Source organism: Zeus faber (genome assembly GCF_960531495.2).
Source record: "Zeus faber genome assembly, chromosome: 6".
NCBI lineage: Eukaryota > Metazoa > Chordata > Actinopteri > Zeiformes > Zeidae > Zeus > Zeus faber.
In genome coordinates, this window is record NC_137201.1 from 26,334,063 (window position 1) to 26,360,607 (window position 26,545).

Consider the following 26,545-nt stretch of genomic DNA (forward strand, 5'->3'; position numbering starts at 1 on the left):
TAATTCGACTCACGCAGTGCGGGGCGGCGTAACAGAGGCTTCCAACCGGCTATGTGCATTTTCTCTTGGCAGCCTCTATACTGTGGGAATGATTCAATGAACGCAGTGCTACCGTGTTGTCACAGCTGAATTATTAATATTGTTTTTTTTTAACCAACTATTTACTCTACATTGCATAAGATGAGCCCGTGACCAGTTTCACCGATGCCAGCAGCTAATTGCTGAAGCAAGGTGGTAAGGTAAAAACTTGCTGAAGTGACATATTACTGTCACGACTTCCTCAATGCACGACGAATAAATATTGAATGCCTTATTTAAACTCTTGTGACAAAGAACAATACAGATTTTTCCATTTATTAATAATCATAAAATTAATAATCATCATCATCACCACAGATTATTCAAAGGCATTACTAAGTGTTAAGTTGAGCTTCGATGCCGTCAGGGCTTCTTTCTCGCGTAGGTTTGTGATGGAAATCTACGTAATGGAGGCGTAGCTAACGGAGCGGAGAGATAAATCAGTTCTAATCCTGACTCATGTTATTAAAAATAATTGGTCGCTATTAGTGGGGGTTTTTTTTAAACCCTGCTCTTTGCTCAGCAAACTTTTCACTTTTTACGGAAAGGAAAATATTTCTGGTGTCACAGTTTTGATCGTCTTTTTCGGCTCATTGTGTTCAAACGTGTCTTCGGGTATTTAAGTCTGCAGTTTGATTTCCTCCGCGTTGGTTCTCCTTGTGCCTTGCGCCACCAGTTAGTTTGTCCCCTTGCCGGGGCGCCGCTTATTTGTTCGCCAGTTAAGACTTCCTGTTTGGTTTTCGTTTTCCCGTTAAGTTTCATCGTATTCAGTGCCTGTCTCTCTTTCTGTTCGAGTGGCCTCTCTGAATCAAACCCTGGTGTATTTTGGAATCCTGCATCTGCCTCAGTTTCCGCAATCGGGTGCTAGTTCCGCACCCTTACACTAAGCCGAGTCGGCTTGTCGGGGGAAAATATGTGGCGTTTAGTCTGTAAAAACAAATTTGCTGGAGTCCACATCGTTTGAAGGCCGTTGGGACTTTGTGAGGACCGTCTTCTGATCCATGGATTCATGTTTTCTCTTGGTCGCTCGAGGTGGCGGGGTACTTTCTATCTGAGGGTGCTGCGTTTTTTTTTCCCGAATGTTCATCCACATCCACACTTTACCGACCACGACGACCACGCTGCTTTTCTCAAATTCACCGTGTCTGCCTTGCAATTATTGTGTGTGCCCGTTCATTTCATTCTCATGAGAAAGACGGCCGACCCCGCCGCCAACAATGGAAACAACACATATAATATAAAACAGACAAACAAATATAAAAGTGCCAGCTAAAGCTTCAAATAATGTTTGAAACTTTAGCTTTTTTAAAGATTGCTTTGTTAAAAAAAAAATCCCATATTATGGGATTTTTTTTTTTTAACAAAGCAATCTTACAGATACCACTTTGAACCTCATTGTTCTGTTGCTGAGCAATTAAAATGTGCGATATTTTGATCCCTGTGTAAAAGTGATTTAATAGATGTAGAAGAGAAGAACTAATCATCATCCATTTCCAGTTGTGGCTGTTCCCATGTTATGGATTAAAACAAAGCTACAATGGAAAACAATATTTGGCTCATTAGATGCACGCTGCCCCCATATGAATAGTTTGTGATATTGAATTTAATAAGACCAACAGTAAAACAGTTGTTTTAATTTAAAACAGTTAAAGAAGCAATCTACAAGGTGTAAAGGTACAATACTTTACCATTTAATAACCTTAATTGGACTGGAGTCACACCTCCAAGAACATATTCATGCTCATTTCCGTGTCTTGAATCTCACAGAGTTTTCGAGCCGTTGCCCTCGTGCAAAGTGTCGTGCCCGTGCCCGGGGCTGTGCCGAGTGACGCTGTAACCTGTCCCCGCCATCAGTGTCCCTACCTGCGCAGGTACTTTGCTGACGGACACGATCAGGATATCTGCGGATCCGAGCCCCACCGGCTGGGGTCGGCGACAGCGCTGCGAGAATGGAGTCTTTGTTGTTTCACTGCAATCGCTCCCAGGGTGACTGGGAAGCTTTGTTGTGGTCGTATCACGTTGTACCAGCCTGCAGAGTCAGTGCGCGGTCTCCCTGTAGGCCGCCGCTAATGCATCCCCGCGTCCCTCCCTTTCACCTGAGGAAGCACATCAGGAGGGCAGAGGGACACTCTCACACATCCCTCTCTGCTGATGCCATGACAAACCCACGCCTTCGCTGATCGCCGATGCCCTTGCTTGTGTAACACCCCGGCTCTCCGTTGTTGAGGTGGCCTGGGATGTCTCCTTAGTCACTCGCGTGTTTGGGATTGAAAGCAAACCGACAATTCATTGCTTACAGCGTAGTCGCTCGGCGGAGAGACCTCCTGTGGCTGTGGCACACCCCTTTTAAACTGCATTGTGCTTTGATTGAGCACCAAACTCCAAGGCCACCAACAAAGCCACCGGTCGTACCCTGCAGTAGGCGGCTGAGTAAAGGTCTGTCATTAACATGTGAAATATATATTTATTTCACATCTGTGCATGACTCTGTGAGACGCTGCAATGCGGCTCACTGGAAAAAAAAAAAAAAAAAAAAAGCTAAGAAATAAAAACGACAGAGACTGGGACAGGGTAATATGAGAGCGTGCTTGTTGCCATGGCCACATCCCCAGGTCCACGTCAGTGATGTTTGCCCGGTGTCTGAAGTGATTCACACGTACAGTTTTGGGTCTATAATAATAATTTCTGTATGTGTTTTCGGTGATGGAAAATGTCCTCACGTCATTCTCCTACTTTATTTTTCCGGCGGTCTTACATTCCAAGCAATGTATTTGAATTTATTTTTCAATGTATTTTTTTTTAATTTTCTTTATGTCACAACAACTACTGAACTTGACTACTGAATAATATGTCTATAACAGTTCAGATCAGCTTAATGTTTGGTCGACCCTTTCCAGGAGTTACATAACATACACTACATAAAGTCTCAGTGTACTCCAGTAATTTTTGTCTATATTGCAGTACCATAAGTACATTTTCATTCAAAGACAGTCCAGACTGTCTCCTGAGCGCTGCACCAGTCACTTCATTTGCATAATACTGTAACTGAATCATACTCATGATTTTCACTTTTGATGTGGATTTCATGTGAGCAGCCCGGTTAACCTGATCCATTGTGACCCTCAAACTGAACCAGAGATAACCAGAGATAAGCACACCACAGATGGGCTTGGACTGAGACTGTTAATCATTTATCTCGCTGAAGTGCTCCATATGCAACAGATGTTGACGAAGAGAGAGGCCCCAAAAATGGCACAACCCTGCAGGCTCAGAGGATGCTCAAGATCCCTGTGGAAGGCAGACTCGCTGAAATGCCCCTATTATTAAATGTCTCTATTATTAGAGGCTGCATTGGTGCTAAAAGAGAATTAAAACCTAACATCAACTCTGAATTGATCCAAGTGCTGATGTATAATTCATATAGAACATACAATTTACAGTATATGGAATCCATGTGGTGCAAATTGTTGTACTTTGCTGTTCTGATGTCTGTTTCAGGCAGTGTTCAGAAATTGTGTTCCGTCTACATATTGTTGGCTTCCGATATATAAAGTTGTTTTGCGTAAATTACTGCTTAAATGATTAGAAAAATATTCATTTTTAACATCCATACAGCCTCAGTTACAATAGTTAATACTATTTTTGTTCCGAGAGGTTCTCTTCACAGCTTACAGCTTTCATTTTTCAAGCTGCAGCCAGGAGACATCAGTGACCTATTTCCTATTCCAACTTTTATTCTTCCGTTGATAAACAAGTGGGTTGCCCATCTGATCTATATACAGTAGTGGTGGCCCACATACAATGCAGAACGCCGTACAGTAAATCTGTCTGGGCCTAAGAGGTTTTCACAGATCAACACTGGACACTATCCAGCAGGGTGTATTTTGGCCAAACTGCTTAGTGTCTGGCAGGAGCTACTTTCCCTCTCCAAGTTGTTAACTCCACCTAACCTTTCACGTGAATTTCTCATTTCAGTCTCAACAGAAACATGTTGAATCTTTCCAACTCCTACTTGAATGCTCTAAGTTATTCTGTGGTTTGTTCTTGACAGGTCAAAGGACGCTCCACCACAGGAGTGACGTTCTGCAGACCGTGGTCCTCGTCAACCCTTCAGAAGATACAGTTGTATCAGAGGTAAGGTTGAAATATGGGATTGGTCCGGGTTGGGAAATATGATGGGGTTGTGACTTTTTCTTTCATGGAATGGACCTGTCAGTTTCCTATTTGACTTCTGTGTTTGAACGTGTTTTTCCCCTCTCCGGGTGGAAATTCTGAAGAAAAAAAAAAACAGCCTTTTAAGGTTTAATTCCCAACAGCAACAGAATCTTCACAAGACTGAAGTGCAATTTCATTTCAGTGTCGATGCAGCAGTTGCCCTCTGGTTTTCCAGTGTAATATCTTCTTTAACTCCCCTCTATTTCTCTTCTCTCATCCCTCTCTCTTTCTCTTGATCTCTCTCTCTCTATGTATTGCTGTCCCAGATCCAGTCTCTTGTCACAGACTCAGCCGGCCACAAGCTTCTGGTCCTTAGTGGCCAGAGCTCCGATCACGGTGACCTTCTTCTTCAAACTGGCGTTTTTACGTACCAGACTTTTTCGCGAGTCCTGACTGATCCTGGGGTATGCATCCTTTATTATCTGATGATGTCACTAATGATTGACCAGTCACAGCTTCTTCCGGCATTACCGTTGCTCAACTTATGCATTGAGCGGCACTCTTTGTATGGACAGCTATCAGATTTTGGAAAACCTGGTCCCACCTGGAAACAGTAACCAAGGGAATCGGCTAATTGTGGGAAAGCTTGGTGGACATGTTGTGGATGCCAAAATGAAAGCAACACAGATTTACATTTTACAATAGGATATGCTGAAAAAGAACAAACTTACTATTTCACTGAAAATTGTGTATATTTTTGTTTCCCATTTTGTTTTTGTTTTTCCTTTATGTCATTCACCTAGCTACGTTGTTTCTGCATTCCATTAACAGTTCCCCATATGTACTCCAAATATGTTCCCAGTTCCCAATATGTATTATTATGATTGTTGTATTGGACATTTCAAACATATTTTTTATTCTACTAAATATGGCTGGAAAACACAAAATGCATTGGCTTCTTATTGTATACCATAAATGACCATGACATTAATGGTTGTGTCCATCTTGCAGGTCAGTGATTTACTGGGCACAACAGCCCCCAAGCAGCAGGCCACACTCACGGTGTCCTGCCGCGGGGAGGTGGGCTGGAGTGCCCTGGGACAGCAGCAGCACTTGCAGGACTTCCTGGAATTCAGAATAAACCCAGATCCTGCACTCCCCAAGATGGAGGGCGTCAGTGAGTTCACAGAGTACATCTCCGAGACAGTAGACGTCCCCTCACCGTTCGACCTCCTGGAACCACCCACCTCTGGAGGGTTTCTGAAACTCTCCAAGCCTTGCTGTTATATCTTTCCTGGAGGAAGGGGGGACTCTGCTCTCTTTGCTGTGAACGGCTTTAACATCTTAGTCGATGGAGGCTCGGAACGAAGATCCTGCTTCTGGAAGCTGGTCCGTCACTTGGACCGCATTGATTCGATTCTACTCACACACATTGGAGCTGACAACCTCCCAGGCATAAACGGCCTTCTCCAGAGGAAGGTGGCGGAGCAGGATGAGGAGCAGTCACAGGGATCCACCAATTACAGTGACTGGATGAAGAACCTAATTTCACCAGAACTGGGTGTGGTGTTCTTCAATGTGCCGGAGAAGCTCCGCATGCCAGAATCGAATCTCAAAGTCAAGCGCAGCATTGAAGAGGCCTCACTCACATTGCAGTACCTTAACAAACTAGGAGTAAAACCAGAACCTCTCTTCCGAGTGGTGAGCAACACTATCGAGCCGATCACCCTGTTCCACAAGATGGGAGTGGGCAAATTAGACATGTATGTTCTGAACCCGGTAAAGGACAGTAAAGAGATGCAGTTTTTAATGCAGAAGTGGGCTGGCAACAGTAAAGCCAAAACTGGCATTTTGCTGCCTAATGGGAAAGAGGGAGAAATATCGGTGCCCTACCTGACATCAGTTACAGCCTTAGTTGTTTGGCTCCCAGCGAACCCTGCAGAGAAAATCGTCAGGGTGCTCTTCCCTGGAAATGCACCTCAAAACAAGATCCTAGAGGGCCTGGAGAAATTAAAGCACCTTGACTTCTTGCGCTATCCGGTAGCAACGCAAAAGGACATTGCATCAGGAGCTCCTCCCTCTGTCGTAAAACAGACAAAGTTGAAGCAAAGAACAGATAGCAAGGAAAGCCTCAAGGCCTCCCCTAAGACAACTGCAAAGGCCACCAAGAAAGAAACAGATGGACAAGATGATGTTTCAGCTGCCACGGAAGCAAAGAGTGATTCCGTGAAGGAAAATAAGGTCGAGAAAAAAGAGGAGAAAAAGACAACCAAGACTCTAAAATCCAAGAGTGACGGACCGGAAAAGAAAAAGCTGTTAAAGGAGAAATCCTTGAAGAAGCACTCCAAGGAAAGAGTGTCAAAAATAGATGAGAAAAAGGACAAGGAAAAGAAAGAGATCAAGAAAGTGAAGAAAGATGATTCAGCTAGAAAAGACGAAAAGAAAGACGGCAAGTCTAAAGACGACAAGAAGAAGGATACGTCGAAACCGGAGCTCAGGAAGATTACAAAGCCGGACCTGAAACCCCTCACACCCGAGGTCAGAAAGACACTGCACAAAGCTGAAGCATCAAGTAAGACTAAGATTAGCAAAGTGAAAGCACCCAAGGCAAAACCTGCTGAGCCAAAACCTGAAGAACCAGCGGCTGATAAGATACAGGCTAAACATCTAGGGAATGGAACAGCTGAGGGCATCTCTGCTCTGTCCACCCCAGAGGACCTCACTAAGGAATTTGAGGAACTCAAAAAAAACGAAACTGAAGCATTATCCTCGGAACCACCTAAATTCACTGATGTTAGCCAAGAGCTAACAGCACAAAGCCTTCGCCAAGAAGAAGCGAAACCACAAGAGACTATATCGGAAATTCCACCTGTCACGCCGTCTCCTGAAAAGGAGGTATTAGCCTCAGAAAGGAAAGCTGAGGCTGAAGATAAAGACCGAGACTCCACAGAAGAGCGAGAGGAGGAATTGGAGGAGGCTGAAAAGTTTGAGGATGAGGGAGCGGCGATAGAGGACGGGGAGGATGAGGAAGAGGAGGAGGATGAAGAAGAGGCTCTAACTGCCCAAAGAAAAGCTACTGAGGAAGAGGAAGACATGGGAATAGGAGAAGAAGAAGACGAAGCAAAATGGAAGGTAACAACAGATGAAGGCCTTGACAAGAAACACGAGGTGGAAGCAATGGAGAAATCAGAGAAGCTCTCCGCTGACTCAAAAGAGGAACAAAAAATGACTCTGTCTAAAGAAGAGGAAGGTGAAGAGGTCGTTGAAAAAGCTGAGCTGGAAGAGGTTGAAGACTTAGATGTAATAGCTGATGAAGAGGTCAAAGTCGAACCTGAAGATACTGGGTCCGAGCACATGTTCCATATTGTGGAAGAAGACAAGGCCGCCAAGGCTGAAGTAGCAGCCAAAGAGGAGGAAGATGAGGAAGGATACTTATCACATGTGGGCGGAGTCACAGCTCCAATAACCTCCGTGGCTCAAGGAGCTGCTGCAGCAGAACCCATTTCCTACATTCAAGATGAGACTATTCCTGGCTACTCTGAGACGGAGCAGACCATTTCTGATGAGGAGATTCATGAGGAGGCAGAGGACAGAATACCACACCTTCAGTATGACGTTGGTACCTATGATATCTCAGTTCCAGATCAGACAGGCTCATTTGTAGACATTCATGGAATGAGGGAGATGCAAGCAGCTGCGCTGTCAGATAAAGGTTATATACCAGGTGTGCAGGAGCAGGTATCTGTGTTCACAAACATCATTGCAGCTCCATTAGCAGAGGAAGAGCATGTGTCGTCTGCAACATCTATCACAGAGTATGACAAAATGTCATCTTTGCCCACCTCCATTGCTGAAGACCAATCTATGGCATCTGTCACGGCACCTCAAACTGAAGAAACAGGCAAAAGCTCTCTAGAGATGGACACTATAAACAGTGTTCCTCTATCAACTCAAACCGAAGCCACACCAGGAGGCAAGGAGTTCCCACACTCTGCTGGGACCAGCTCACCAACCTCCTCTTTGGAGGAGGACAAGTGCTCCAAGTCTCCATCTGATGACACAAAGCTTGGTGTGTCTGAAATTACGACAGAGACTAAAATCACGGAGGGTCACAGTGAAGAGGAGGAGGATGAAGAAGAAGATGAAGACCAAACCCCAAATGTTGACATTTCACTCGAAAAACTCCAAGAGAGCTACGCCTCCCCACATATATTACAGGATAAAGAGAAGGGCATTGAAAAGCTTTCTGGCTCAGTGTCTCCTGTTTCAAAAACTATCGAATATAGCAAATCCGACCATCCATCCGGCGAAAAGGAACATATGCATACAATTGCACCAAAAGACATTCCATCTGTTTTGCCTACCAGAACATTTGGATCAGATTCTGTCACCTCAGAGAGTGAAGAGCGTTGCTTCAGTCCAGATGATAGCACTGTGAAAATGGCCTCCCCCCCACATTCTGGCCCTCCCAGCGCAGCCCACTCTCCGTTACGTCAGTCACCGGTAGAGGAGAAGACGAAAGGCTTCCCTGATCTCAAGCCTCAAAAACAAGAGGAGATCCCTGATTTGACAGTCAAAGCTGGGAACGAAGCTCGGAAGGAAGATGTTGCAGAAACCGCTGAAACGACTAAAATGGAATTTGATGAACGAAAAGAAGGTCAGCATGAGTCAGAAGTATTGCCATCTCCAGCTAAATCGCCTGAGAAGGACTCTAATGAGGATGCAGGGATGAAGGAGCCGGAGAAAGAGACCTCACCGACGCCAAGAGATGGAGACAAACAGACAGAGGCGATATCTCCTGCTGGTGTGTCTTTAACAGGGCAAGTCACTGTTTTAGGAAAAGATTATGATGCTGATCACATTTCTGGTGAGAAGGTTTTGTCTGGACAACATGATGATGAGCCTCAAGGAATGGAATCCAAAGTGTCGGATCCAGGTAAAGAAAGAGAGGTTTGTTCCCCGGGTCATGGCGACGGCAAAGAAGATGATCTTCGTGACGCACATTCTTTACTTCAAGTCACCGATGAAGAACAAGAGAAAAAGATAGGAGAGGATAAAACCTCCAATGTGAAAGAAATCGGGGATGATCAGCAGTGGATAGAGATCACATGTGGTGATGTTCTTGAAAGCAAACCAATTAAAGGTGAGAAAACAGAAGAACAAACAGAAAAGGATGTCATATCTGTCAAGGAACCAGAGGAAACAGAGAAGGATGAAGCTTTGAATGTAAGACCTATTGATGACGAGCAAATGGAGATTGCAATGGATAGCTCACCTGGAATTGAATCTTTCAAAGATGAGATAAAAGAGGGAGCTACAAAGGCGGGCAATGTGTCTGATACTAAAACCATTAAAGAAGAAATGGAGAAGAAGGAGACCCACTTGGAGAGTGATTTAGATGTTCGACCCCTCAAGGAGGGGGAACAGCAGATTGAGGAGGACCACTCAGCTATCATTAAAACAGATGCACTTGAGCTCAAGGAGAAAGAGACTAAAGATGGCGGTACACCTGTTGCTTTGCCAGTCAAAGAGGGTGAGAAAAAATCAGAGGCAGACAAGGATACTGACCTCGATGCCAAAACCATCCAGGATGAGCAGAAGCCGAAGGATGAGGATATACTGATGGATGATACTGAGAAGGACCAAGTGACGCATAAAGATGATAATTCAACCAGTAAAGCTACCATGATGGGGGAGGATTTGATGACAAGTGAGGATAAAACCGTCCTTAAACCAACCAGCCTGAAAGAAAAACAGGCATTTAACGATGATACCTCCGCTGTTAAATTGGTTTTAAATGAAGAAAAGGACAAAGACACAAGCAAAGTTCTTACACCTACCATGATGGAGGAAGAGGACTCGACAACAAGTCAGCATGATGTCACCGCCATCAAGCCACCAGCCATGGCAGAACAAAAACAATTAGTTGAGGAAGGCACTTCCGCTGTTAAGCCAATCACAAAAGAAGAAAAAGATCAAGAGATGACAAAAGCTGATACTGGTACTTTCAAACCTACAGAGATGGAAGAAGATTTGACATTCACTAAGGATGACGCTAATGCCTTCAAAGCAACCGGCACAGAGGTAAAGCAGGTGTTTATGGATGAGACCTCTCCTGATCCTATTTCTGCTGTCCATCAGACCAAGCTAACGGAAGAAGATATAGCGATAAGTAAAGAGGATATCTCTGCCATGAAACCATCAAAGGAAGTACAGCTAAGCAACAAGGATGATACTTCCGATACTAAGCCCGCCGTGCAGCACGGAATTGAGAAAGGAACGAGGGAAGACGAAATTGATGCTGATAAATCAACTGTGGAAGAAGTAAAGGAAAAAACGGAGGCCAAAGGGGATACGTCCACCGCTGAGCTTATTGAGAAAAAGAAAGTAACAAGCACAGAGGAAGTCACCAAGGAAGACAAAAAGGTTCAATTGGGAAGTAAAGACGGAGTCTCTGACGTTAAACCTACCACAGAAGAAGAGGGAAAAGCTTCTGTATCAAAAACTATTACAGATGAAGAGCATGTAATAGAAATGGAAGGAGTCTCAAAATCTGATTCGGAGTCACTTGAGAAAGACAGAGGAAAGGAGGATGCGTCTGCTATTAAACTCCTTCAGGGTGAAGAGGAAACAAAAAAAGATAAAAATTATGTTATACAAGAGGCTGTAGGGTCAGTAAGTGACGGCACTTCTCTCCTGAAACCCGGAGCAGGCCCAGAGTTAGAAACAAGTCAAAGTTCTGATGATATAACCATGAAAGTAGAAGACAAAGACGTTGTTTCCACCGATTCTAAATCCATTTGTGATGAAAAGAAACACAGTGTGATAGAAAAGGATGAAGAAAAGCAGAAAGAAACATCTGACCAGACTCTAGGTGTCGATCATACCAAGGAGGTGAAAGACCAAATGCACCCAGCTGAAATGATCAAAGATGAAATAAAAGGAAAAGAGGATAGTCATGAACTTTATTCTGTTGAAATTAAGGAGAAAAAAGTGCCTAAAGATGATTTACCCGACAAAGAGACCTTTTCAGGAGGTCAGGCAGGAGTGGAGATCTGTGCTACTGTTGATATGGCCAAGGCTGAGGAAAAAGAGGCAGGGAAAGATTATCTACGGGATTCTGAACCCAAATCTGAAGAGAAAAAAGAGCACGATGTCCACGTTGTTGAGCCCCTAAAAGAAAATGAAACAGAAAAAGAAATCACTGTTGAGGCCGGTGCTGCTAAAACGATAGCTGAAGACACTTCTGAGGATAAACTTATGGAAGTAAAGAAAGGGAAAGAAACACCTCTCTCTGTACCAAACGAAAAAGAGCATGAGTATACATCTGCGAGTATTCCAAGTCATGGCCAAGAAAAAGAGGTTGATAAAATCAATGTTGCTCTCCTTCAGATCAAGCTAGAGGGGAACGAGCAAGATAAGGAGAAAGAATCAAAAGACGGCACTGCCAAAGATGAAAAGATGGAAAAAGAAAAAGATGACACTCATGTGGCTGAGCTGAGCAAAGAACAGAAGATGGAAAAAGAACAGGAAAAGGAATACACATGTGACACTGAAGAAATCAAAGATGGGGACAGGAAGAAAGAGGAGTTTGACATATGTGAAGGTGGAACTGTGAAAGAGAAAATAACTCAAGATAAAAAGGCTGAAGAGATGGTGCAGAAAGAGATGTATGACACGTACGATGTGGACCACTCTAAAGAGGAGAAATGGGAAAAGGAAGAGCTACAAGAGAAGGCCCTGGACAAAACCATCACACACACAGTGTCGGAAAAAACAGTAGTGGCATCCAAGTCTGAATACAAGCCCGCCTTTTCAGTACAGTCCTCTGACGAAGACAGGGAGGAGGAGGAAGAGGAGGACATTTGCATGGGCGGGGCAGGTTCCAGACCTTTGTCAGTGGAGCAGAGAAAATCAGAGCATGACATCACCTCTGTTGGCCTTCTCTCACTTCAAACTTCACAGGTGCTTAGTGACCAAGCTAAAGACGTCCCATCTCAAAAACCTGCAATGGCAATACCTACACTTACAATGCAGGAACCCTCTGTTGATGAAGACATATTAGAGTTTGGAAAAGAACACAAATATTCACCAATGGCAAACAAAGATGTAAAAACTGAGATTACCCTTATACCACTTGCCATGCCAGAAACATCCATTACGGATATTACATCAACGGAGGAAGCAATCACAAGTGCAATAATTTTGAGAGAGGAATCAGCTTCTCATATCTGTAGTTCTAAAGATGAGCCAATCTCAGACTCCCAATCCACCGATAACAGGCCTGTGTTGTCAACATTCTCAAGCACTGACAGTCAACCCAAGAGTTCAACACTTTCAAGTACAGAGAGCCAATCCAGTGTGGAGGATATTCCCCAACCTGAAAAACCGTTCTCAGCCCAGATAAGTACAGCACTAGTTTCTAGTGAAGAGCCGAAACGTGACTCTCAGAAAGAGCAGGAAAAACCAGAGAAGGAAGCAGAGAGGGAAATGGAAGGAGAGCGAGAAGTTGCATCACCAGGATTACCACAACCTTGTTCCTATTTTATGTTGGATAAAGATGCCGAGAAATTTCCTGAGGTTGTTGAACATGCTGATGCCGTAAAAGCAGATTTTGCGACTGCAAAAGCTGAAAGTGTTGATTCACATGCCTCCGAGAACAAAAGTCAACAAGAGGAAAAGCAAGACTTAAGTATATCCAAGTATGATCCTTATGAAAAGCCCATCCCAAAGGATCATGATTCAGAATTAAGGGTGGGAAGTGAGGTTTCCCCAGGTTTTGATCATCCCTCTGACTTTGGCATCGATGACAATAGGAGAGTTAGCCAGACAGAGTGCAGCGGGGCCATGTTCCTCCTTGATGACCAATACAAAGAAGAGCCACTGTCTTTTAGTAGGGTTGATTACAGCCCAGTGTCCCTGACAGAGAGTGAAAGAAGTAGCCATCACAGTCACAGTGCCTCCCCTGAATATGAAGACAGAGAAAAGGGCCAAGAGGAAGAGCGTGAAAGAGAAGAAAGACCAGGCACACCTTATGTTGAAAAGAGTGTTTTGTCCACAGATGTGCAAGACAACAAAATGACCCAGGCTGCTGAGGTTTGTTCTTATACCTTCAGCCTCAAAGAAGACAAGCCTGAGAAATCAGAGAAAGAAAGCACTGGGACACCACCGCAAACAAGTAGGGCAGGGGAAAGGGATATAGATAGAATGTGCACTAGCGTTTCAGACCAGTCATCAAGACAAGAAACATCCTCTCCCTTACATAGCCAATCAAACTTTGGGACCCAAGTGTCAACTGCATCTGTGCCTATTGGAGAAGTTTCAGAGAAGAAGACAACAGAGAAAGAGTGGGAAAAGGCAACTGCTGAGTCATTGAAGGAGAAGAAGGAATCCTCTGATACCGAAGGAGAAGGATCACCTTCTGGTCGATACTCTCCTTCAGAGAAAGAAATTTTACCTCAGAGAGCTTCACCCGGTGAGAACCTGGAAACTGCGAGCAGTGCAAGTCCTGCTCCTGTAGCCTCATTTTCAGGACATATTGATGACAATGTTCTCACATTGGAGAACAGTCAAGTTGGCACCTCTGCCACTTGCAAATCTACGTTAGACTTTACAGAGAGAAAGGTAACTTCGGATAGCATGGTAGACAAAAGGTTGCTTGTGGAGGGTGAAGATTTTAATGATGAGGATGATGATGAAGATGAGGAAGAGGATGATGATGAGGAAGATGAAGAGGTGGCCAGTGACACAGATATGGAAAAGGGGGCTAGAGAGCAATCCGAAAAGGAAATTTGCAGACGTACCTCCGGCGACACTGACATCACTAGCTTTGTGGAGAAAGAGGACTCAAATAAAAAAAAACAGTTGCCTCAGTCAAGCGATTCTACTGAGGAAAAAGTCTGTACAACCTCAGCTGATGGTGCAACCACTTCAAAAGTTTTGGAGACAGATAAGGACTCTGAAAAATCTCTATCCCCTATAAAGTCCTTACAAATTGAGGAGACACAAAAGATAGCAGCAGACGACACATCTAGTCCCAAACTGTCGGAGACCAAGATTGAAAATGTAGAGATAGAGACTCCATTACCACTACTACAGGCTACATCACTCGACACCACCATCTCTAAATTGTCTGAAAGTCAGAAAGGGGTTGATGATGACAGAACTCCGGCGCCTAGAGTAAGTCCTCAAAAAATTGACATGTGTGCAATGTTATCAGAAGGTAAGGTTTCCATAGTCACCGAAACAAAAACGATTGGAGAAAAAGACAAACAGTGTGATCCTGAACCAGTTAATCTCAAACAAGTCGCTGCATCCGTGGATGCAGGTGCCTCCCAAGTGCTAGAGTCAAAGAACGGAGAGACAGCCAAAGAATGTCAATCACCAGAACTCCAACTCTTGACAAGGGAAGAAGCCAATAAGCAATTGGCCACAAGCAGCTTGATCTCCATCCCTGTACCTAAAGACAATGCTGAATCTTTCCGCAAGCCTACAGTGAGTGCCTCCCCACCCCTAACAGAAAGCTATGCTGATCTTGGATGGAGTGGACACAAAGAACCTGCCTCTGAACATCCTTACAGTACAGAAAGTAACGCAGGAATGGGGGAACATGATGAATACACCCGTGAAGAGCTCTCCCTTCCATCTAAGTTAAGTGGTGATGCAGCTGTTTTCCAAGGAAAAGACCAAAGGCTGACACCAAGTCCACATGAAAAACAGAGCCCAGATATAATCCAGAAACCCAAGGAAGCTTCCTCGTCTGCTAGCACATACACTTCCATGACATACACTTCTTCCACGTACTCCTCTATATCACATAGCTACTCTTCATCAACCTCAGTTTCTGCCACTTCTAACCAAAAAATCAATGAGGAGGTGGAGATCTTCAAGGCAATATCAAGTGCTGGCCCTTTGTGCGACTCGGATACAGCTTTAGTCCAAGAGGAAACGTCTTCTGGTGCGCCCCAGAGGGATGAGTATATGGAAGTGTCTGAAAAGCCTACAACAACTACATATAGTGATTCAAAAGTGTCTTCATCCAGCCCATTTGATCAGACTGAATCACCATCTTCAGGCTCATCAACCACTGCCAAACTGACTGAAGAGATAGCTGGTTTCACGGCCCCAGAATTGGCCAAGAAGCAGAACTCTGATACCTTTTATGCACTAGAGACCAAGATCACATCATCTGTTCCATTCCTAGAAAGCAGCCAATCTGTAGGACAACCAGAGAGTTTGCCCAGTTCAGAAGCTCTCTTTGACGTCTCACCACTGCAAAGGGCTGATTCATCTGACATAGGATGTCAAAGGTTGGAAGGAAGTAGGGAGGAGTCCTGTACCTTTGAAATGGATGACAGTACCCTTCCGTGCCGTATTGGATGTCAAAAAACTACAATGCATGAGCAACAAGGGGCAGTGTTGTCCATGACTGAGTCATATGTGACATGTATACACACTCCTGAAACAAAGACAGTAACAATTAGCTCTACGAATATGGTATCTCAACCTGAGATGGCTGCGCCAACAATTCAACAGACAGCCTCTGTTAGTGCTCAAGAAGATCTCTCTGGGGCAAGCAAAATCTCATATGACACACATGACATATCCAAAATTAAAAGGGAGGAACCACAGAAAACAACTACAGAGTTCAAAGAGTGGAAGCTAGATGAAGAAATTAAACTCCCCCAGGAGGACACAAATTTGCCGGAATTTAAGAAAAGGGAGGAAAACGAAAGTGTCAAAGAATGCACTGACTCTGACAAAGAGACAACTGAGAAGGCATTGGGAGGTGTGACCTGTAAACACAGCAATTTAGAGGAAAAGAAAGCTATAACTACCCTCAAAGAGATTGAATATGAAGATGTTGTGAAAGGAGAAGAGGCTAAAATGTTGGAAAAGCCACAAGAGAGGATAGATGGAAGGAGGAAAAGTAGCTTATCTGATTGGGAACTCCTACAGAGGCCAGAGGGCTGCCCAAGTGCCCCTCCTGCTGGATATGGTGATGATGATGATGATGATGATGATGATGACAATGTGGAAGAAACAATGGAAGCAATGGAATGGATGGCCTCCATCCATGGCTCCTCTTTATCCTCTGCAAAAGGAACCCAGCAAACAGAGTCACCTAGCACAGCTGGTGGACAGTCTGATCGCCCTTCTGACCTGTACATGGGAGCAACGTCCTCCTTCTCCCCTCCTGGCTACACTTCTTGTGAATACAAACACCGTAAAGGAGAACTCTCTCCTTCTTTCATCAACCCCAGTCCCCATCAGCTGTCCAGTGATGAGGGCGAGGAAGGTGGTCAAAGTGAAGGTTCCCAGGAGGGGGATGAAGATGATCGTGAACAACATTCTGTGAAAAGGAGATCACACAAGCAGAGGCGCCACCTTGCTCAGAGTCATCCTGGAGACAACAAACACGGAGCACAGCAGTTGCCTGGTGCCGTGTCATCAGGAATGACTGTGACATTGGCTGGAGAGGAGACTCCCCCAACAAGTGCGAGTGAATCATTGCCTTCACAGTCTGATTCAGACGTACCCCCAGAGACCGAGGAGTGCCCCTCCATTACAGCTGAAGGAAACTTGGACTCCGATGAAGATGCAGAACATTTGCCAGTAGACAAACTTTCTGCCTCTGGTGCTGGTGGGGGCCACCACCCACCATCACCACGGTCAACCCATGACCCCCTCCCTGCACCGATGAAGGACCCACTTCCCCACCCCCCGCACCCCGACGTGTGCATGGTAGACCCGGAGGCTCTCCTCAACGACCACAGCAGCACAGAGAAACTTCTGAAGAAGGAGCACAAGTCCACCAAGACACTTAGGAAGGGAAAACCCAAATCAGCCTCTCCTGCTCGGAAGGGGGAAGCCAGGAAGAGGTCAACGACTCCAGTGAAGCAGAACTCCAAGGACGCCAGCTCACCTCGCTCAGCTTCTCTGAGGAGGAGGGACCCAGAGAGAAGTTCTAGGCTGCTTAAGATGTCCGAAGCCCAAGGATCTCGAAGTGAGATCCACACCCCTGGGAAAGGCTTGGTCAATGGTGTCAAGAGCAGTTCAGGTCCATCACGATTTTTACATCTTTCTCAGTTATAGTGCAGTATCGTGAGGAAAGACGTTGGGTATGTTTAAATCCTTAGCTAAATAATAGCTACTATTCCTATTGAAGCAATATCGAAGTAACTGTCATGTAATGCGCCACCTCTACTCAATCAGAGTGAGCCATAACTAGCCATAATAATTTCACATTATTGCCCCAGATTTCTATTTGCCTCTTTATTGATTGGGCCATGTGTGTACACTAGGCTTCTGCCACTTTAAATTAAGAAAATATGCATGTGCCAAAAAAACCCATACAGAAGTTTGACCGTAATCCAATAGTGAATATTTTTATAAATAAAGCAAATGACAGCAAATGTGCGTAATATGAGACATGAAATATAATATACATTATGATATATGATATATAATGAAATACATATATACAAACGTTGGTCATTAGAGGAAATCTTACCCATTGTAGCGCTATAAAGAGATTATTATCATGATTGCCATTTTTTTTTTATTCCCTGATTTCATCAATCTCTACTTATGCCACATTCAATTAAATAAGTGAAATTCAATTTGGACTTTTTGCAGAAAGGGGAAAAACAGGTAAGTCCAGGTAGGTCTTAAGACAGTAATGTAATATATTTTTACATCTTGATTCTATTTCAGGTAACAACCCCCAGAAGGCCAGTTCAGCCGTACCCCCGGGGCCACCCATCTATGTGGACTTGGCCTACGTGCCTAACCACTGCAGTGCCAAGAACGTGGACCAGGAGTTCTTCAAGAGAGTGCGAGCATCCTACTACGTAGTGAGCGGGAACGATCCAGGCAGTGGAGAGCCCAGCCGTGGGGTCCTCGACGCTCTGCTGGAGGGCAAGGCCCAGTGGGGCTCCAACCTGCAGGTAGCTTCCCCTCTCTATACCACCATTTCCGTTCTTTATTTGTGTCATTGAAATACTGAATAGTATTAATGAAATAATTCCCACGGCGCACCACTATCCTGTTACACTCAAAATGTCACTGTGCTTATTATTATGAAAAACTAATGGTTAGTGATGCAAGATGCATTACACCGTCCCTTTCACCAACTGAATGAAATTAATTTAGAGTCTGAAAATTAAAATTTTTTTTTTACTCTTTCTGAGTGACTTGTCAATTACCCATTCTAAAAAACGTCAACGTCAAAATTACTAATATTTTGCACTTTCAGGGACAAATTCACAAAGCGATTGCCCGGCCTTTGCGCCCGCTAAACCGGCAGAAATAAACAGAAAATGCAAGCGTCTAATTCTCAAAGCCATACGCAGTTAGAGTGACGCTATTACCATCTGCAGAGAGCTGGTGGTAATTGCGCGAGACCAAAAAAAAAGGCAAAAAAAAGGCTCCTCTGTGTGATCGTCTTCAGAGAACTGGTGCAACTGAAGTACATTTATAAGAGGTGTCATGCCCAGACTTTTCAGTGATCTGTAAATTATATTTTTACTTTATTCTTATAATTCTTATTACTGTCATGGCATCTGTAGGTAGCGGAACAGGCAGCAGTCCGTGGTTTTCAAAACGCACTCCAAAAGCAACTCGTTGAAACTTTTAATATATTTTTTTGTACAAATAAGGCGTTACAGACGTTGACAGAAACGGTTCTGTTATTCCTATTAAATTCAAAAGATTTCGGAAAAAAAAACAACTAAAAGTTATAGGGAATAGTGATTAAGCTGTCAAAGCTGTTAAGCTGAACCACAGATGGCATCGAACCTCATGACCATGGACACCAGCGACATCTTTCCCGAGCAGCGGCCTTGGTCTAAAAAATAAATATTAAATGAACTGTCATCATTTCTACATTGTTATATTTAGATTCAGTGAGAACTACAATTTCTTAAGTAAAAATAAAGATCATAGATTTTATATATCTATATCTATATATAGATATAGATCCTTTATTTATAACTATATCTATCCATCTCTCTCTCTCTCGCTCTCTCTCTCTCTCTCTCTCACTCTCTCTCTCTCTCTCACTCTCTCTATATATATATATATATATATATATATATATATATATATATATATATATATACACTACTCACACAAAGTTAGGGATATTTGGCTTTCGGTTGAAATTTATGGAAAATGTAAAAAGTTCATGCTACAGTGATATTATATCATGAAAGTAGGGCATTTAAGTAGAAGCATGCAATGGTGATTTCCTCATCTCAAACAATTGATTGAGACAAAAGCCAACAACAGTGGTGGGTTTACCACAACAAAAAATTTCAATGTCTCAATAACTTGTCATGTGCCCTTGAGCATCAATTACAGCTTGACAACGACGTCTCATGCTGTTCACAAGTCGACTTATTGTCTGCTGAGGCCTGGCCCCCATCTTCTTGAAGGGCGGCCCTCAGGTCATTGAGGTTCTGGGGTACGGAGTGACGAGCCTCTACACTGCGAGTCAGCTGATCCCATTGGTTTTCTATGGCATTCAGGTCTGGAGAAAGTGCAGGCCACTCCATTTGAGGTACCCCAGTCTCCAGCAGCCGTTCCCTAATGATGCGACCTCGATGAGATGGAGCATTGTCGTCCATGGAGATGAACTTAGGCCTGTGTTGTTCATGCAGGGGCACAATGACTGGATTAATGATGTTATTCCGGTAGAATGGCCTTGTCACTGTACCATTCACAAAGTGTAGGGCAGTTCTGTATTGACTAGACACACCTGTCCACACTGTAACACCACCACCACCAAAGGCTCGTCTGGTGACAACAGTGGCTGATGCATAGCGCTCTCCTTGACGTCTCCAACATCTTTGGTGGCCATCATTTCTGCTCAACGTGAATCGACTTTCATCAGAGAACAGCACTGAGGCCCACTGGCCCCTCGTCCAGCGTAAATGCTCCCTGGCCCGTGCAAGACGGTGATGCCTGTGCCTGGTGGTGTGGTCAGGTACTCTTGCAGATGGTCTAGCACGCAGACCACACTGATGGAAACAGTTTCGAATGGTCTGACGTGACACTTGGGTGCCTCTCACCTCCCTTAAATGTGACTGTTGTTGAGTCGCATTCATCATCCGGTTCCGCAGGGCACTGTTCACAATGCCAAGGGACGTCCACTTCTATGCCTTTCTGTGACTCTTCCAGTCTCTCTGTATCTCTGTTGCAACCTGCTGATAACACTCTGTGACACTCTAAGCTCAGTGGCCACTGAGCTGAGAACATCCTGTTTGAAGCCTCGCAATGGCGAGGTACTGTGGATCAGTTGTTAGGTGTCGTCTTGGTCTCATGATGTCAAAATGTGAACAGCATCATGAAGAGGGCTGTTTAAATACCAATTCTAATTGCACCAGGAAATGTATTGGTCGATTCATGGATCAAACACCTGTTGTGAATTGTGCCGTTCAGCTCCTTGTTAGAGAACAGCAAGTTGTGCAAAAAGTACTGAAACATTGAACAGTTGGACATGTGCATTCAAAAGTTTAGAGAAGGTCAAATTAAGTTCACCTGTAAAAGGTTATAGTGCATTTTATGTTCATCCTGAAATTTTACCCGAAAGCCAAATATCCCTAACTTTTTGTGAGTTGTGTATACTGTGTGTATATATATATATATATATATATATATATATAGAGAGAGAGAGAGAGAGAGAGAGAGAGAGAGAGAGAGAGAGAGAAGTTTATTCGTCACATACATATACATACATACATATATGCAGTGAAATGTAGTGCAGCGCTCCCGGTGATTACACACAATATGTCCTCGGAGAATTTCTTTCTACTAGACCAACTAACTGATTCCTAAAAGGTAATACAGTAAGTCGAATACTTATAGAATAAAGTAAAAATATATATAATAAAATAAAATACAATTCACTTAAATGGAATAGATAAAGGGAATAGGCTTATGTATATGGGAAAGACTTGTGAATATGGCATAGGCAATTATGTATATACAGATATGTGCATTAGAGTGGCAAGCTCAGTGAGGACCCCTGGTGAGGTCAGCATTGACAGTTCTTATGGCTTGCGGGAAAAAACTGTCTCAGTCTCTCTGTTCTTGCTGTGTGACTGCGGAGGCGCTTGCCCGACCACAGCAGCTGGAACAGTCCGTTGTTGGGGTGGTGAGGATCCTTCATGACTCTGCGGTCTCTGCTACTACACCTCCTGGTGTATAAGTCATGCAGGGAGGGGAGGGTAGTTCCAGTGGTACGTTCAGCTGAACGCACCACCCTCTGCAGGGCCCACCTGTCCTGAGCAGTACAGTTCTCAAACCAGGCAGTGATGTTGCCTGTCAGGATGCTCTCCACCGCTCCACAGTAGAAGGACTTGAGGATCCTCACCGAGACCCGGAATTTCCTCAGCTGCTTGAGGTGGTAAAGATGCTGGCTCGCCTTTCTCACCAGAGTGTCTGTATAGTCCATGTTAAGTCCTCTGTGATGTGGACTCCCAGGTACTTGAAGCTGCTCACCTTATCAACAGAAGTCCCATTAATCACCAAGGGCGCGTGCATCCTTGATTGTAATCGTCGCCTAAAGACCACAATCAGCTCCTTGGTTTTGCTGACGTTCAGGTGGAGGCTGTTGTCCTGTCACCAGAGTGTCAGGTCAGCCACCTCCTTGCGGTAGGCCTTCTCATCGCAGTCGGTGATCAGGCCCACGACAACGGTGTCGTCAGCAAACTTGATGATGGTGTTGGAGCTGGACCTGGCCACACAGTCATGTGTGTACAGGGAGTACAGTAGGGGGCTGAGGACGCAACCCTGGGGAGATCCTGTATTCAAGGTGAGGGAGCTGGACATGTGCTTCCCCACCCTAACCACCTGGGGCCAGGCTGTGAGGAAGTCCAGGATCCAGGCACACAGCGGAGTATTCAGTCCGAGCTCCTTCAGCTTGACAGCCAGTCTGGTGGGTACTATGGTGTTGAAAGCTGATCTATAATCGATGAGCAGCAATCTCACATAGGCCTCCTTCCGGCCATCCAGGTGTGTGAGCGTGGTGTGCAGTACCTGGGAGACCGCGTCATCCGTGGATCTGTTTTGCTGGTACGCGAACTGCAATGGGTCCAAGGTGCGGGGGAGGGAGGCGCAGATATAATCCTTAATCAGCCTCTCGAAACACTTCATGACCACCGAGGTGAGGGCCACCGGACATTTGTGATTCAGGCAGGCAGGAGAGGCGATCTTTGGGACAGGAACGACGGTGGACCTCTTGCAGCAGGACGGGACCACTGATTAAGCCAGGGAGATGTTGAATATTGTAGTGAACACAGGAGCTAGCTGGTTAGCACAGGTCTTCAGTACTCGCCCAGATATGCCATCTGGGCCCGCAGCTTTCCTGGTGTTCACCCGCCTCAGAGCCTTCCTGACCTCCTGCACGGACACTGAGAGTGCGCGCTCATCCCCAGCGGTGTAACTCCAATTAGCCGGCGAGCTAGCGGTGCTGTTGCCAGACTCAAACCGCGCATAAAAGGAGTTCAGTTCATTGGCTAGGGATGTGTCCACACTTGTGGCTGGGGAGGAGCTGCTTTTGTAGTTTGTTGTCGTCCGCAACCCCTGCCACAGGCCTCTTGTTTCCCCCTGCTCCATCTGTAGCTCCACAGTTTCCCTGTACGTCCGTTTAGCGTCCTTCACCGCCCTCCGCAGATTGTAAGACGCCGCTTTGTAATTGTCCATAATTCCGGATACAAGACCGTCGTTGTAAGCGGCCGTGCGGGCATTCAGAGCGCAGCGGATGGATTTATCAACCCTCGGTTTCTGGTTTGGAAATATCCGAACTTTCACCGTGGGAGCGATGCTATCTGCTACCGTAGCCTCAAAGCTCACTGCTACGTCCGTAATCGACATCACTTGAACTTGATTGGAACATGTCCCAGTCTACGTCAGCGAGTGCGTCCTGAAGCGCAGCCTAGTATAGAGAGAGAGAGAGAGAGAGAGAGAGATGGATATATAGATATAGTGCAGGTAGTCCTCACTTAAGGACCTACATTTCATCACCTACATCTCATCACCATTCTCAGTCTCGTTCCTGCAGTTTATCAGTATTCGCTACACTAGCGTTCGTAATTGCCACGCCCCCTTACCGTGAAATAACACTATATATACTATATACACTACTGTATATACCAGCCACGCCCCCTTACCATGAAATAACACAAGATATACTATATACAATACTGTAAATACCAGCCACACTCCCTTACTGTGAAATAACACAAGATATACTATATACAATACTGTAAATACCAGCCACACTCCCTTACTGTGAAATAACACTATATATACTATATACACGACTGTATATACCAGCCACGCCCCCTTTCCATGAAATAACACAAGATATACTATATACAATACTGTAAATACCAGCCACGCTCCCTTACTGTGAAATAACTCTATATATACTATATACACTACTGTATAGACCAGCCATGCCCCCTTCCCGTGAAATAACACTACAGTATATATACTATATACAATACTATATATACCAGACACGCCCCCTTACCGTGAAATAACATGGGTCCTCGCATATCGACCAATTCGCTTAACGACCTTGTTGTAGGAATGGAACCCGGTCGTGAAGTGAGGAGAACCTGTATATCTATACATAAATGGTAAATTGACCCCTAGTTTTATAGTCACTGCACATAAGCCTAAAAATATAAAATAACGTAACGGGGCGTGGATGACCCCAGGGTCATCGGGTGTTAAAGATGACATTGGCGAGTATTTTAGGTGTCATGACCATTGAATGGAAATAAGGTTGAAAATAAATAAAAATATTCATTTAAATGCAAGGAAGCGGGACGACATTGATCAAGTCTACAATCCACAATTCATCCTCATTTTGGCATCCCCTCTGTACTGCTTCATCATTACCTGGAAACACTTCCAGGCAGATGTTCAACGGGGAGTTTTACAGCGTCTGTCCATGTGTTCAATCAAGGACACCGATCAATTTTTTATGAGTCAGCCGTCTGTGGCATTTACCGTGCGGACCCAACACTAAACCTCAGGCAAACCGTTTCCCGTATCCAACACTTAGGTTTTAAATGTTAATAGCGGCGAAGCCGCTGTTTGTTTCTCCTAAATATAATCCTTAGTGTCCATCTGACTCAATCCCTTGTATTTTCCTCCCTACCTCCATTCCTCTCCCCTCACCTCCGCGCCAGGTGACTCTGATCCCAACCCACGACACGGAGGTGACCAGGGACTGGTACCAGCAGACCCACGAGAAGCAGCAGGATCTCAACATCATGGTCCTGGCCTCCAGCAGCACCGTGGTGATGCAGGACGAGTCCTTCCCTGCCTGCAAGATCGAGTTCTGAGTCTCTCCTCCTCTTCCTCCTCCTCCTCCTCCTCCTCCCCCCCATCTGCTCCACACCGGAGGTATAACAGCGAGAGTGTCGCTGGAGCACTCTCAGTCCCTCTCTGCTTCTTCAGAATCTGCTCTCTCTCTCTTTCGCAATATCAGACGCCATCCCATTAGCTGCAGTCTGCAAGTATACTAGTTTCTGTTTGCTGAAATCCACTTAAAACACCATTTTGAAACACCAAGCTTTGTACTTTCCGTGATAACAGTGTTATTAAATTGCCGCCATAGTTTTTTTTTGGTTGTTTTTTTAACAATCTGAATTAACTTCGTGGTTCAAGCCATGCTGTGGCCTGGATTCCATTGTCCAAAAAGTTTCCCAAACCCATGGACAATAGTACACATTGTAAACATTGACAACTAATTCTAGGATTTATTGTGAATCATATTAAAAGCACCTTTGCTGTGTGGGAAAGCGGCATTTTTGTTGAAAAAATGCAATATATACACAATACAATTCAGTAAGTATAGAGTTAGGGATTACAAGGAACTCCATCGACCCCCTTGAGGGTTTGCATTCCAATCACCGATAAGTTCCACTCGAACAATACAATTGCAAATGACCAATTTGTAAGCAAGTGCCAAAACACTGATAATCGAAAAAAAAATGTCAAACTCAAAGATAACTTCTCCACCGGATAATATGAGCAAATCAAGACCGTATTGTGTGAAGCCGCTACAGTATAATATTCCAGATTTACTCAGTATCCAACAACAGCGACTGATCGACCCTTTTGAAAAAGGGTCGAACCTCATCCATTCGTCGGGCAAGTTTGGGGAGGTGCCTCGTGAGCTACCATATCTAAAGTCCTTTTTGCCGCCTTTTACAGCTTAGCTGGTGCATGATGCTTGCATTTTAGCTTGCACTCTTTCCCTATATGATAAGAGAGTTGCATCAGGTTGCTAGATTGTTTAGCACAGCTTGCGAGTGGGGAATGTCTCGTAGTGTAGATCACTGCAGCGTTTGGCCGTGTCGCTGCATAAGTAAACTGCAATAAGTCAGATGCAGTAGTCGACGGGAGGAGGGGACGACGTTTCTATCCTTGTAACAACTCTGATCATATCTCAAGTCATTGTCGAGGTCTTTGTTGGCTGTGCGTACTCACATACTGTACCCGAGTAGCAGTAAAACATTTCTATATCGTTATAGAGGTTTGTATTCGCTAAATTATACCTTTTGTGACGACTCTGCACGTTACAATGCCGGAGGGAATGCTGTTTCGTTGGGTCATGCGTTGCAGATAAACATATGATGAGTATGGACTATATCCAACATTTCCTCTGATTCAATTACATTTTTATCGTCTGTCTCCAATACAAACCGAGTGATGGAAACGGGCGAGACCTTTGACAAATGTAGCACGGGGGGCGGAAACATCCCACGGGGCCAAACGTTGCGCTCGTGGAAACTGGGTGGGAGGGTGGGGGTGGGGGTGGGGGGCATTTCTAAAGCGTTGTTTTCTCCTGCATGAGATGCGTCACAGAAGGCCGTTCTCACGTGCCTTTCAGGGTTTGGTATTGGGCGCGGCTATTTTACAGCCAGCATGTGAGCCATTTTTAAACCGGGAGAGAAACCAGGGTAAATGTAAACAAAACGTAACACAGGACCAATCAGTTCACGGGATGCCGCGGAAAATCAAAAAGTGCACCCGCAGGAAAAAATGTCGTCGTCGTCGGACAGCAGGTTTGAATATCATTTGCATTTGCAAGAGGGTACAAACGATACTATTGGACCAGTATGAATGTTGAAGAGCAAGCCTTTGCACCGATCAAGAATGCACTTTCCAGAGGTGGTCGCAGGACAGATGTGTGTTTAGTGACATGAGAGAAGCACTGAGCGGTGATAATGTTCGAATTGACGGTCATCCTCAGAAGACAAGTAGCCAAAAAAGTGTAAAGAGAAAT

General features: G+C 44.7%; 1 protein-coding gene across 1 annotated transcript in view; it reads left to right on the plus strand.

Moving 5' to 3' along the window:
• LOC307232020 (microtubule-associated protein 1B-like) overlaps window positions 1–24,596 on the plus strand; it is a gene marked incomplete at both ends in the record, with an annotated part of 56,495 nt that extends 31,899 nt beyond the window's left edge. The window contains 7 exons of the mRNA XM_080002901.1: window positions 4,130–4,212; window positions 4,560–4,697; window positions 5,245–10,659; window positions 11,626–12,115; window positions 16,337–17,293; window positions 17,950–18,182; window positions 24,441–24,596. Of these exons, the coding sequence (XP_079859027.1) occupies window positions 4,130–4,212; window positions 4,560–4,697; window positions 5,245–10,659; window positions 11,626–12,115; window positions 16,337–17,293; window positions 17,950–18,182; window positions 24,441–24,596 (7,472 nt within the window). The remainder of the gene's footprint in view (window positions 1–4,129; window positions 4,213–4,559; window positions 4,698–5,244; window positions 10,660–11,625; window positions 12,116–16,336; window positions 17,294–17,949; window positions 18,183–24,440) is intronic.
• Window positions 24,597–26,545: the final 1,949 nt, after the last annotated feature.